Source organism: Psittacula echo (genome assembly GCF_963264785.1).
Source record: "Psittacula echo genome assembly, chromosome: 3".
NCBI classification, from domain to species: domain Eukaryota; kingdom Metazoa; phylum Chordata; class Aves; order Psittaciformes; family Psittacidae; genus Psittacula; species Psittacula echo.
Window position 1 is genome coordinate 41,102,708 of NC_137736.1, and position 13,826 is coordinate 41,116,533.

Here is a 13,826-nt window from a genome sequence, read left to right on the forward strand (position 1 = left end):
GCTCATGGCAGGGGGGTTGGAACTAGATGATCTCAAGGTCCTTTCCAACCCTAACTATTCTATGATTCTATAATTCTTAAATCTAATGTTAATCTTCATAATTGCATGATGAATATTTAAGAAAGTACCTAAATTTAATAATGGAGTAGCTATTCTATACATACAACAAAGGAAATAAATTAATAAATTGTTTTTCCAGTTAGTACAATGTTACTACAAAGTTATATTTTTATATCATCCAAATATAGGAGTCTCTTAAATAAATAAATAATAAACTTGTGGTGGCTTGTCCATATGAATCCCACTCCTGGGGTCACTGATGAATCACTGCTGACTCTCTGTCCTGCCTGAGCAGTGGGACTGACTGTGGTAGTCCATCGCTCTGTAAATGTCCTGCTCTACTTCTTAGGGCTCTGGTGGCTATATATAGAGATATCAGAAGTTTATCACTAATCTGTTTGTACATCCCCCTAGTCAATACTTGTGTGTATATATAGGTATATACATATATTTGTTTCTGTAGGCCTCTAACAAAGCTACACATAGGTTTGTTGCCTGTTTCATACTAATTCTGATGAATCTTATTTCTCAAGATAAGTGTTTATTTCTCACATCAAAATTTTACAGATTGTATGACAAATTAAAATGCAAGATAAATTCTCTTCCACATCTTACATACCATAATCATTTCCCTTTTTCATTTAGTGAAAAAAATTATGACAAAAACTTCATTTGAGAGGTGATAAATATTATATACATAAATACATCTATGAAAACCTGACAAACTTGTGAATGCTTTCTCAAGGACCTGTTTTCCATGCTCTTGCATGCCCTTCTCAGTGCTCAGTCACAGAAGCTGCTTTTGCTTGTTATAAGAAACTGATTTCTTTAGATGTGTTACCAGCTTAGTCTGGTCTCTAACTCCCACTTCATATAGCAAGGTATAAAGCATGCTTCAGAGTGTTGAATCATTATTCACTTGGTGCCTAGTGGAAACCACTTGACAGTTTTCAGTTCATTCTGTTTGATCAGACACTTGCAAAGGAGTGAAGTGACCTTCATTAGCTTGATCATAGGGCAGTGATTTTTAGATAAAAGAAAAATAGGCTTACCCTAGTGAAACAAAACAAAATTAAATCATAGAGCTGCAATAGTTGGAAATAATTGCCCCCCAAAAGTACCAAACTACAAAATGAGTTCATAAGTTTGTGTGATTTTTTACAAAAAAACAACATTTAAATCTGTTGGAATCTCTCTTATTACATGTCTGTCTTAGCCTCTGAGAATTCAAGGAAGGTAATATTCTTCCTCCCAGTGCTTTCATGCCTTAGCAGGTCTTGCAGGTACATTTTCATTGCTCTTCATCATTCCAGAAAGACAAGTGAAGGCTCTGAGCACTCCTTCCTGGTAATAATTATTCTTTGAAACTAGAATACTGCACAGTAGTATGCAGGTTTACAGCCTCCCTCCCTCCCTTCCCCCCTCCCTCCCTCCCTCCTTCCCTTCCTTCCTTCCTTCCTTCCTTCCTTCCTTCCTTCCTTCCTTCCTTCCTTCCTTCCTCCTGCCCATTCTCCCTCCCTCCTGCCCTTCCTTCCTCCCTCCCTTCTTTCCTTCCTCATTCACTTGATTATGTGGAGCTTAATTTCTATAAATACATTTTTCAAAATCTGTTGTTATGCATTATGATACATACATGATAAGGAATAATATTTCTATAAATACCTTAATAGTGCATAAAAGCTACATCTGACATCTTACTGCCATAAATGACAACTAGATATTCTCAGTTGTCACCCAACCATTAATTTGGGGTATATTGGCAAAATCCTCTCGTCGCATTACTGACTTCAAAGGGATGTATGAAATGTCTTAGATGACACATTATTACTCTTCTTCCATATTTAGTTAAAGTGTTGCCACAACTTGCTAAGGTCATTGTTTAAAAGTACAACTTCTATGAGCCTCTGGAAAAGGTTAAGAGAAATACTGCTTTACAGGAAAAGATAAAGAAGGACAGATGAAGCATAAACTACTGAGTAGGCTGTCTCCAACTGTTCACTACTGTATACTCTATCCTATCCAGCTCTGCTCGATAATGATAGCCTACAGGCAGCAACTTAGTAGATGTTATAACTGTTCCTGTAAACTTCTTAAGTACTTCAGGATTTAGAAAATACATGTTCTAAACTTATCCGTGTTTGACTCTGCACATACTATCTTAGTGTTCTCCCTAAACCAGTCTCTCACAGATTCATGTAAGAATAGTGCTGGCATCCTTTTGTCAAAGGATGTTGTATGATAGGATTTATTAAAGTGATTACTCCAGGAAGAATAAGACTTAGGTCAGATACCTCCTATTCTGGAAGGCAGAAGCAGAGAAGGTAGAGCACTTTCAGCAAAAAAAAATTGACAAATGGAAAACTTCAGATGAATCCTTTATCAAGAGTGGGAAAAAAAATAAATAGTTTTGGTTTTGTTTTTTTTTTCTTTCTTTTGCTTAGAACAATTGAATAATGAAAAGCAAGATAACCAAAAGATAAGACAAAGCTTAAGTGGTGTTTTAACTGTCATTCCATTCGTGTGATTTACAGAAAACTGAGCAAAAATGGGAAAGCATCAGAAAATCTTGCATGTAGCGCATGGTTGTTGTGCCTTCAGAATAAACTTGTAGCCCTATGAAAAACATTTCTTTTCCCTCATAATTTGTTTATCCCTATTATATGGGAAATTATACAGGAAATTACTTCCCTTTTAGAAAGGGAAAAGTGTAAAAAAGGTACAGTAACCTAGTATGTTTCTGTTTAAATCTGTATTTTCTATTTCTCCATCATGCCTCTCAGAACACCCGTTCACTGTAAGACACTTAAAATTTTTAGAATTGGAAAAGCCAGTGTTTTATACAGCCACAAAAGTTTAACTAAACTAAACTTTATATGGATAAATTTATAAATTAAAGTATATGGAGAAAGATGAGATACAGAACAAGTAACTATCCAGAACATTCAAAGAAAAGTATATAATGGGGCTGCAACTCCAACAGAAATTAGTTCAACCTGATGGACTACTCAGTTGAAGCTTAAAATATGTACTTACCTTTAAAACAACTTTGTAAATGGTTTAAACTCTGAGGAGATACAGGAATAATTTTCAGGATAGCATATGATTAAAAAAAATCTTGTATTTATACCTTTGAAGCTGTGGTAGTATGCTTCCAGGGCAATCAACTGCACACTGGCCTTGGGCTGGTTTTAACCTGTCCCTGCCAAAAATCTACAGCTTTTAAGTTGTCATAATTTTCAATAATATTACAATCTCTAGGTACTCAGTTTAGCTTTGCATATTACCGTGTCTTGCTCTCTTCTGCTTCTGGTGGTGGCTGGTACATGCAGTGTCATGTGAACCATTCTGCTTGCAGCCCTGTGACGATGCAAACCACGTCCAGGACACAGCTGCATCCAGCTCTGTAGCAAGATTTTGTGAATGCAGTACAATGACCTCACCCACCAGTTTTTTAACTGGTTATACTTAACATTGACAAATTCAGTTGTCATAATTGTCAGAGGATGTAAAATGTTTTCATGATGTTTTAATTCTGTTTACCAGTGACAGCCATTCTGTGCTGCCTTAGTGTTTAAAGGCTACTCTCTGAATGAAGTTACTCTTTTTATCTTCAATTCCTTGGGTATTTCATATTGCTACAAAGGGGGGGAGGGGGAACTCTTAAGATTCAAGAGATTATGACAAAAATATTAAACTATCCATAAGTCATTTTTCAGAATTGGCTAGATTTCAAGCTCAATGTGTCTTTTCATCATTATCGTTGTTGCAAGTTATAAGTAAATTGAAACACTCAAAGATGCATATAAAACGATTTTTATTTTACAGCTAAAGTATATCAGTGTATCAACAGCTTCTTTTGGTAACATGAATTATAACTGTCCATAATTCTGCTGGTCTCCAGTTATTATTCTGCAGCAGGTCAGATTATATTGGTCCTTCTAATCTTCAAATCTATGAACCTACAGTGGAAAAAATTACTTTTATAGGAAAATATCAATATATTGACAGTAATGCTTTTTAAAAGCACTGTCCTACAGAGCAAGATGACTGCAGTTTAGGTAATTTGTTGGACAAGGGAAGAAAACCTCCACAAGGGAAGTGAAGGTTTTCTATGTGACAAATTCTGTTGCTGTTTATTTACTTGTGCAATTTTTTTTTTTTTTTTTTTTTTTTTTGAGAATGCACTGAATTCAGTGAACTGATCAAACTGGCATGGAATGATTCCTTTTTTCATATTTGCATAAGCTAAGGGATATATATTTCTAGTAACATGATATTTTCATTCTATTTACCAGTGACAGCCATTGTGTGCTGCCCCAGTGTTTAAAGGCTACATGATTTCTCCTGTGTCTGACAGCTTCTTCTCAGACTCCTCCTCTGTTGTTTCCACTGCTGTTGTGTTATGAACAGCAGAGAGTAAACTCAGTAAAGAGAGTTATATTTGTCTTATCAATGATACGAGCTCTTAACAAAGAAAAAGAAATGTATTTTTGTTTTTGTTTCTCTATAATACCTAGACTATGAAAAAAAGTATAATAATATAATAATAAAGAAACCTGAATTTTAAGCCAGCAGTCTTCTTCACTGACACTGTTCTTCCCTCAGTGTACTAAATCAATGGTAACCAGATTGAAAAGTAGTTATCTTGTGTTTGGCTGTTTTATTATTGTTTCTTATAACTTACTAAATCTGTGATCAGTCCAGCAGAAATTCTTTTGTCTATCTTAGTGATATAATCAGTATTGAGCACTTAGTGAATAGTAGTAATGAAAAAAGAGAAATTGAATAGCAACCTTGAAATTACATACTGGTAGAATATCACCATGACCTAAATTACTCATTTGAGAGTGTTCATTGTTGGAATGGGAGCATTTGGATCCATGCTGGGACACTTTCCAGTAAGCAACAGCAAAACTTGTGTAAATGAAGTACAATGAGGACTTCTGCCTGGAACACTGTGATTAGGAAATTAATGGGGTTTGGGTTTCACTTTAGGGTATAACCTGTTTTGTTTTTCTTGGTTTAGATTTGTTAATTGTCAAATATTTTTTATGAATCCTATTGAGATAATTTCAAATACTGATTCTTACAATAAAGATATTATGGTGTTGCCAAACTTGGTGGGGAAGGAGGGGGAAAGAGAAAACTGGATACAGAGGGGAAGTGCCACATTAAAAAAGATTACTCTCTGAACTGGAGAAGGACAGGATTTAGCTTTAATGAACAATGTAAACTGAGTTGTTTCAGAAACTGCTGAACTATGGGGGAAAAAGGCTTTTGTCATTGTTACTAATTATTTAATATTTCTGTGCTACAGTGATATTAATAGTGCACATGTAGCCACATTTGTTCTGACTATCTAGGCATTTTCAATATGTATTCATCACAGTATGTAGGTGCAGTGATATGTAAAAGATAAAGATCAGAATCTGAACTCAGTAATATGCTATTATAATTCAGAGTGCACTAAGGATGATTACATTACTTTTTCCTGGCAAAACTTACTTTTTTTAAGCCATATTAAATGTTCTTATGTTTCCAGATATTTTGTAATCTTTGTAATAGCCTTTTATCTGGTGGTGTGGGTTTTTTTTTAATTTATTGAGTATTACTTACTGAAGGCCTTAAATACAAGTGATCAAAGTGGTGATCAATTTTTTAATTTAGTTCTCCAAAACTGGGACAAATTCTTTTCTGGAACAATTGCTTCACTTGCCATTGGTTCTTCTATTTTTATGGGTATGGAACTAACTTCTTATTTCTAAGTTTGTGTTCCTGGTTCCAGGTAAGGTTGTTTGGACTTTGTAAGAAGTTAATTTTCTCTATGTTGAATACCATATATTCATCGTAACCTTAAGGATTTTATAAAGTCCAAACAACAGAAATAAGCTTTCAAGAGCTATAGGCAGGATGTTAGCTTGAAAGAACTTTGTGCTGAGATTCCACATGGTTATCTTATAAAGCACTCTTAAATATTTTCACAAATATATTCCTATTAATACCGAGTCAGAGAAAGCCTTTTATACATTCCAGTGCCCTTGCACAAAAACCTGATGATGTTAAGAATATTTTAAAAATTGTCTTCTAGTGTTCAACATTATTTAATAGAAATTCTCTGACCCTTCCCATCTGTGGTCAGTAACTCATTAACTGCAGGTGAGAGGTTCGTGGGTTGCCAGGATCAGTTCTAACACAATATACACTCAAATTGGATTTTATGAACTTTTTCGTTTGACATATATCTGTAAGTGGTATACACCTTTCCTTCTGTGGGAAGGTGTATCTTACTAAAGAATACTGCAGGAACAAAATCCATCCTTAAGAGACACTGATTTACACTGTGGTTTTCATTACATTTTAGGAAGCAAATTCTCATATTTTAAGCCTTAGAGGCCTGAGGTTTTTTTGTTATTTACAAACCAACCAATAGTCTGCATTCAAATGGAAGCATCATTTAGAAAATGTAAATTCACAGTAATGAAGGGATTTTTGTGTTACCTTTAACTAAATAATGTTGTCATAATTATAAAGGCCTCTCTAATAAGTGTCTCTACATATTTTGTCTCATATACTACGGCATTGTTTGGTCTATTCTAGCTCAGAAAGGCTAAATTAATTATGTAGATGTCACAGTGTGTTTATCTTCAACTGAAGTACTTTCAGTGAGTTTTGTAACTCAGTCTTTCAAGAAAACAAAATTTAACTATTTTTGGTGTACCTAATAACTTCCTGAACTGTTCAATTCCAATCTGTAATAAAGCAAAACTATTAGGCACATTATTTTTTAAGTGTCCATGTCAGAAGCTTTTCTTTTGCCTATTTAAGGGAGATAACCCAACTATTTTCACAAGGAAGTATGTTTCATAGATTTGGAGCTTATGTATTCATAGTCACTTGTGTAAATGGGCTCCTGAGATGTCCTGAATACAGCTTTCGTTATGCAGCTTCATTCCCCTTCTGAGTAGGAGAACTGGTCATCAGGGAATCCCAGGACTGTGGTTTGTGATGAAAACTGTCCTGGGTTCAGCTGTAACAGTTATTTTTCTCCCTCCTAGTAGCTGGCACACTGCTGTGTTTTTGACTAAGACTGAATGCTGATCGGACACCAATGTTTAAGTTGTTGCTAAGTAATGCTTGCCCTGATCAAGGACTTTTCAGTCTCTCATGCTCTGCCAGTGAGAAGGGGCACAAGAAGCTGGGAGGGAGCAGAAACAGGACACCTGAGCCAAACTAGCCAAAGGGGTATTCCATACCACAACACGTCATGCCAAGTATATAACCTGGGGGGACACCTGAAAGGCCCAGATCACTGCTCGAGTTGTTCTGGGTATCGTTTGGTGGGTGGTGAGCAATTGTATTCTCTCCCCTTTTTATTTCCCTTATCATTATTATTATTGGTTATAGTAGTTGAATATTATACTTTAGTTATTGGACTGTTCTTTCTCAATCCATGGGGTTAACATTCTTCCAATTCTCTTCATCCCACTGGGAGTTTGGGGAAAGAAATGAGGGAGTGAGCGAGCAGCTGCATGGTTCTGAGTTGCTGACAAAAACTCAAGTCTTGCTGAGACCCCTAGAGAAGGACTGCTAGTATGTCTGTCTTAGACACAAATCTCATGAAACATTATGGAACAGATCCATCAATAAATATTTGTTTGTTGATAAAAATATCAGTATTTTTTATTAAATGCAACTATTATGAGGAATTAATATAGTTTCAGACCCATACGTCTTTTAAAGTAGTTTTGCAACAGAGTTTTCATTCATCTCTCAATTCCCTCTCCCCCAATACCTACACCAACAAAGAAACTTACAATAAAACAAAAATATTAGTATTTTTGTCGGGGGGGGGGGGGGGGGGGATGGTTTGTGGGGTGTTGTTCGTTTGTGTTTTCATGGAGAGCTGACATAAACAAACTATTATAATTTTACCAGCTGTGGACCAAAATCTCCAGGTTGCCAGGAATCAAAAAATAACACACTGAATGTCTCAGAGTCTAAGGCGGAAGAAGCTCAAGTAATTATTTGCAAGAAACAGGTTGCAGCTGTGGCCCATATGCCAGCAACACTGTGGAAAGTGTCTGGGTAGACCTCCAGCACAACCCTAGAGCCACATGTGGTAGCCATAGCACCGAGATTTTACTTGAGCAGTTTCAGAATAATTCTGTTATTCACCCTGCCTGTAGACCACAATCTGTTTGTCGCTTCAAGTATACCCTAAAGCTTACATCAGAAATCCTCAGCCAGATAGGGCACAGAAGTGAGTTGTTGTTTTGTGACCTTCATATGCAGCTTTCTAAAATGGGGTGTTAGATTTTTTTCCTATTAAATTTAAGTATTTAGTCCTTAGGCTATCTTTGCTTTGATTTGATTGTGCTTTCCAGTTGTTTTGTGCTTTCTTTTGTGTTTCTTTTGACTTGAACATGCTGCTGTGTGTGCTTACAGTTTTTCATCTAAGGCTTGAGCAGGGGCTGCTGAAGGGTTTTCTTCTCGTTCTCTAAACTTCAACTGAGTCCATGCAAAGATCTTTCTGCCTTCTGGAAGAAGGAACAGCAGTGATATGTAGAAGTCTTTTCCATGCTGAAGAATTTTTCATCCCTTTTGCCTTTAGCCTGCACTGTTCTCAGACTGCACTGAAACATGCAGGGTTGAAACTACCGTTCAAATTTTAATCGCTTTCTGAGAGCTCTAGGAATCTCTGTTCTGCTCCCTAGAAGACCCATGTATTTTCAGTGTAGGGAAGCAGTCTTCAAGAAAATATTAAGAATGTAGTTTGTGCTGACTAACCTCAGGGAATTAAATAAATAAATAAATAACTTCCTATTATTCCATTGCATATATTTTATTGTTTGTGTATTTCTTTCTTTGTTTCGTTTGTTTTTTCTTGATCAAACTGCTTGGACAACTAGGTCTTCTGGTGTTTTTATGTTACTATGGATGAGTCTGATGCTCGATGCTAACCAACACTTGTTATCAGCGATTTTAATGATTATTAAGTTCCCAGGAATCACATTTTTTTCAAAGAGTGGATAAAGCTAATCATTATTTTATAATTAACATGGACATATGAGAAAGTTTTTTGTCCTTTGCAGTCTGATAATTTTTGCCTTAATGAAAGTATAGCTATTAATTATATCTTGCAATAAATCTTTAATATTACTGAAGTACCTAAAGGACTTGTTCTTCAGAAAATGTTAAGCCTGGTATTAGTTTGGTAAGAAAGAAAAATTACTGCTGATACTTCATCTCAAATGTGATCCTGTTTCATAATGCTTTTTGAGGCATGAACCTGGCATTTCTGGCTGCATTTGCACTGAAACGCATGCTGTATACCATAGTGTCTTACTGTGTGACCTAGAACAGTTTATTTGTTCTTTGTAAAACTAAACTTGGTTGCAATTGCATCTTGAAAGTACAACACCTTTCCAATATGGTCGGTTCTAAAAAGATTTTAATATTTTTTACTCCCTCAGAAGAAATTAAAGAAAAAAAAAAATCAACAAACAAACAACCTTTTAAGTGACTTAGCTTTCGTTTTTCCTTTGTGTTTCACCAGTTGAAAAGATACAGAGCCAGTGGGATGAAGTGCATGGACACCTCCAAAGCCGGAGACAACAGCTTCATGAAATGTTAAAGGATTCAACACAGTGGCTAGAAGCTAAACAAGAAGCTGAGCAGGTTCTTGAACAAGCAAAAGCTAAACTTGAGTCATGGAAAGAAATTTCCTACACCGTGGAAGCTCTGAAAAAGCAGAATACGGAGCTTAAGGTCGCTACTGAGAAATAAAGTATTTCAGTTTGAGTTAATTAGATTGTTAAAGAAAATGTGCTCTAACTGTTGCACAGTACACATTGAGAGCAACCTCTTTATCCCTTATTTCCCACAAAATATTAGAAAGAAATTCACTTACAATGTCTAAATTTTGTGTCACATAATCCTTGAATGAAATGAGTCTTAATTTATCAGTCGTAACAAATAGCTGGCTGAACTTGCAGGAAGAATACCTACCTTTCCAACACAAGTATTTCTCATATCTTCTGTACAATAGCCTAAGCTGCAGACTGGGAAATCCTATCGCATTGTTGTGTCTGTCTGCATTAATAGCTAAGCTGTATAAATTATCTGGAAGTAGTAAAGAAAAGGGAAAAAAAAAACTAAACCAAACATAACAAACTACATGGAAATATTTTGAGAATCAAGCATTTTAGATTTGCCTCAAGATAATCTCACTGAGTTCAACCTTAGCAGGGTTATTAACTGAAAAAAAAGTCTGTAATGGATGCTTTTGTGATTTTAGCACATATGTTGTCACATTCTAGGTGATAAAATATGCACCTCAGTTAACTTATGTAGTTGAGCTATAGCTCAAGTAGCAATGCAAATATGCCCTAAGTATTGCATCAGTTTTTAAGTTTCTTGTTATGGAAATGGTCATACTTTGGTGACATTCTTCATTAATAAATTTTAAGAACAGCTGTTTCAGATTAATAATATCTCATTTTCTGGTTGGAGAAAGATAAGATTGAAACCAACCATTTGATAAGCCTCTTAAAGTGAGTCTTGCCTCCATGTTAATGGAATGTTGCATCTTAGTTATTTGGGAGAATATTTACACAAATATTTTTTTGTATGTTATCCTCTCATACCCACCAGGACTTTTTAACTCTTACCATTCAGCTATTTGGCTAATGTTTGTGGACTTAGAACAGTCTTATTTTCACAGCTGAATGTTAATGAACTGCTGTGAAGAATAGTGGGGTGAGGTCCTCATCAACTGATTTTACCACCAAAGTGTGTATATAACTGCACAACTGGTCTTCAGCTATCTCCATCATCAGTTAGTCATTACTATTCTGATATTTAGAAGTAGATAAAAAAATCTGTTTGGGTATTTACTTGCCTTTTTTTTCCTTTATTTTTTCTTTTTCTTTCTGCTTGCTTGTGAGAAGCATAACATTCATCGGCCCATTGTTTCAGGGGCAAGGTGTGGTTAAGTTTTCTCATTTAAGATTATACCATAAGGGTCTTTGCTTGGGAATGGTGGATTATGGTAAACAAGAGCAATTGCTCACTAATGTATTGGAAAGCATTATAGGTTCTGTTATGCTACTGTCATTTAGCATAGAGGACTCCCATTTGTCACTGTCTTTCTGCAGAGATAGAGTTCTGGCTTCTGCCTAGTGTGTGTTTGTATTGTTTAGGTTGTGGGGGTTTTTTTGACGAAAAGCTTCAACAAAGTCAGTGTCCCAGCTCAGCAAAGACTCAACAAAACACCAGTCCTGTGCAAACAGTCTTATGTCATTGTGTTGGAGTGTTTTACATCTCGACCACAAATTACTTAACTAGGAAAATAATTGAAAATTGAGGTTTAGAAATGGATTTTTTTTACAAGAATATATGAGGTTCAGGTGAAGTTCATCTAAAAGTGTATGCTTTTTGAAAAAAATATAGGGGTTTTGGAGAAACATTTTTCAAAGAGAGAAATAAAAATGTGCCCTTCTCCATCCATCAAGTTATAGAGAAAGTATACTAGTATACTTTGTCACAAGAATATATCTCTATGAATAAACAGGGGTTTTGAAATGATACCTGCAGATTCTGTTCACTCCTTTTTTAAAAGAGATTAAGGACTTGGGCTATCTTTATTTTCACTCATTCCCATCCCAGTCTGGATTCAATGTGATGTGTTGTGTCAAATTACAGACATTAGTCTGTAATTCTAATTTCATTGTCACAGCTAGTCCATCTTAATTTATTGTGCTCTCATGAACCTCAACAAGCACTACTGTTCCATGGTTGTTTACTTTTATTTGTTTGGCTTTGCCTAGCCTTTCTTCCTCAAGTCTGGAAGAAATTCACCTCTGTCTTAGAGAATGGGGGTGGTGGTGATGGTGTGTTATTTTCTTTTTTTCTTTCTTTTTTTTCACCCTCTTTGTTTTGTGCCAGTTTTCCTAGAAGAATTATCCTTGTCTGCCAGTAATTCTTATTGTGTCGAATCCCTCATGAAAGCTTCTCAGATGTGACAGCATCAGCTGTTTTGTTCATGCTTGAGATAAGGGGCCATGAATTCAAACAAAAATGGAAACATTTTTTGAGTTTAGCAGCTTTAGATTTCTTCTGTACAGTATTATCTAAACTGAAGGACCTAGAAATACATCAAGCCCTGTAAAGAAATGTTTTCCAGGCTTCTGTGCCAAACACATTTACTTTTATGTTTTTCCCTGAATATATAGAGCAAGTATTCTGTCTTTTGGCTTCCTGTTACACTGATGAAAATAAAGCTGTCATTTCTATTCATTGGTGTTGAGGGAAAGAGAGAGGTCAGTGTGAGTCTTAAATAAATTCTTCAGACATATTCATTTTGTCAGCTCTGTATCTCAACACAGCTTGGTGTGAGAAAGTAGTCACCAAATGTTCTTCTGATTTATTCATTAGACATTATAAGTCTGCCTTAAGACAACAGAGTCAATGGAAAAAATCCCCTCTAACTGATCTGTAAATCAGTGCTTGTATTAATCCTTTTTTGTTAGTGCCTCCTTATACACATGAGGTTTTTTTTATTTGTCTCCAGTGCTTTCGTAAAGCAAAAATCTGTAACTGGCTTGTATTTGGCCAGTGATATTTTTAACAGAATTTGACAAGTTTCTGACATTTAAATGAAAAGTGACCAGTTACCATATAATTATCAAATATATTATCACAAATATAATAATCAAAAATATTACTCCTTTGAATTCGAATTAATTCAGAGCTAATTTGCTGAGCATTAGAACATGTTTTTCATTCTATTTTTTTTATTTTGCTACTTGAGAACTAAATTCTAAGTACTGGGGTTAGGTAAGGAGAATAAGAATATGGCATTTTGGCCAGTGAGAGTCTTTAGCCGTAAAGCCCTATTCTTTGTTGTTTATTAAGTGAAGACTGCAGATGGTTAACTCAGCAGGCTGAAGGTTATAGGTGTATAAATAGTACAAATTCACACTTCAGCTTCTTTTCATCCCCAGGTCATCTGAACATCAGCTAGTGTAAAACTAGTCTCTTAATGCAATACTGGGCTTACACTGAAAAATATAAACCTGCTAGGATTGCCCATTCACTCCTGTTCTCCTTATTTTGGTAACAGCTAGTGAGGCATGTCTTCTTCCTCTGTACCAGTTTAGCTAGGATGTCCACAATGAAGAGAAAGGAGAGTGGAGACAAAGTTTACTTTGTTATTTTCTTTGACTGTCTATTTCTCATTCACCTAAATAGGAAATTATATAGCAGTCTGATTACGTTCCCTGCTCTGTTGGGATACAGAAGACCAGGCAACCTTCCACTGACATAGTCTGGGGAATAAACTTTATGCCTTAGATTTGTGGATAAGACTGAGACTATCTTTCTTGGCTTGTAATCTTCTTACAGGGACAGTTAACTTAGTAAGTATTCTTTTGCCACTCCCTGTGACTAATACAGTGTGCAGTACAGTCTCTGCATATTTTGGATTTTAGTAAAACAATTAAAAATTAAGTTAATGTTATCGAATGTAATGCAGAGAGTGGAATAGAATTCCTTGATTAAAAAAAAAAAAATCTTATGCTTATAAATAAAAAAATAATTCTTTATGTAAATAAATAAAGCATACTACAGATATACAGAAGGACAGAAAGACAGTCTGATTCTCCAGATTTGTGATATATACGCTTGCTCAGTGTGGGAATTGACATGATAATATGTACATACATATTATCTATACATACATATTGCTATATTTGATCTTCTATGAA

At 35.4% G+C, this 13,826-nt stretch overlaps 1 protein-coding gene across 1 annotated transcript in view; it reads left to right on the top strand.

The window, feature by feature from the left end:
• Positions 1–13,826, top strand: part of DMD (dystrophin) — a gene marked incomplete at both ends in the record, with an annotated part of 1,114,107 nt that overhangs the window by 827,737 nt on the left and 272,544 nt on the right. The window contains one exon of the mRNA XM_080612996.1: positions 9,617–9,828. Within this exon, the coding sequence (XP_080469122.1) occupies positions 9,617–9,828 (212 nt within the window). The remainder of the gene's footprint in view (positions 1–9,616; positions 9,829–13,826) is intronic.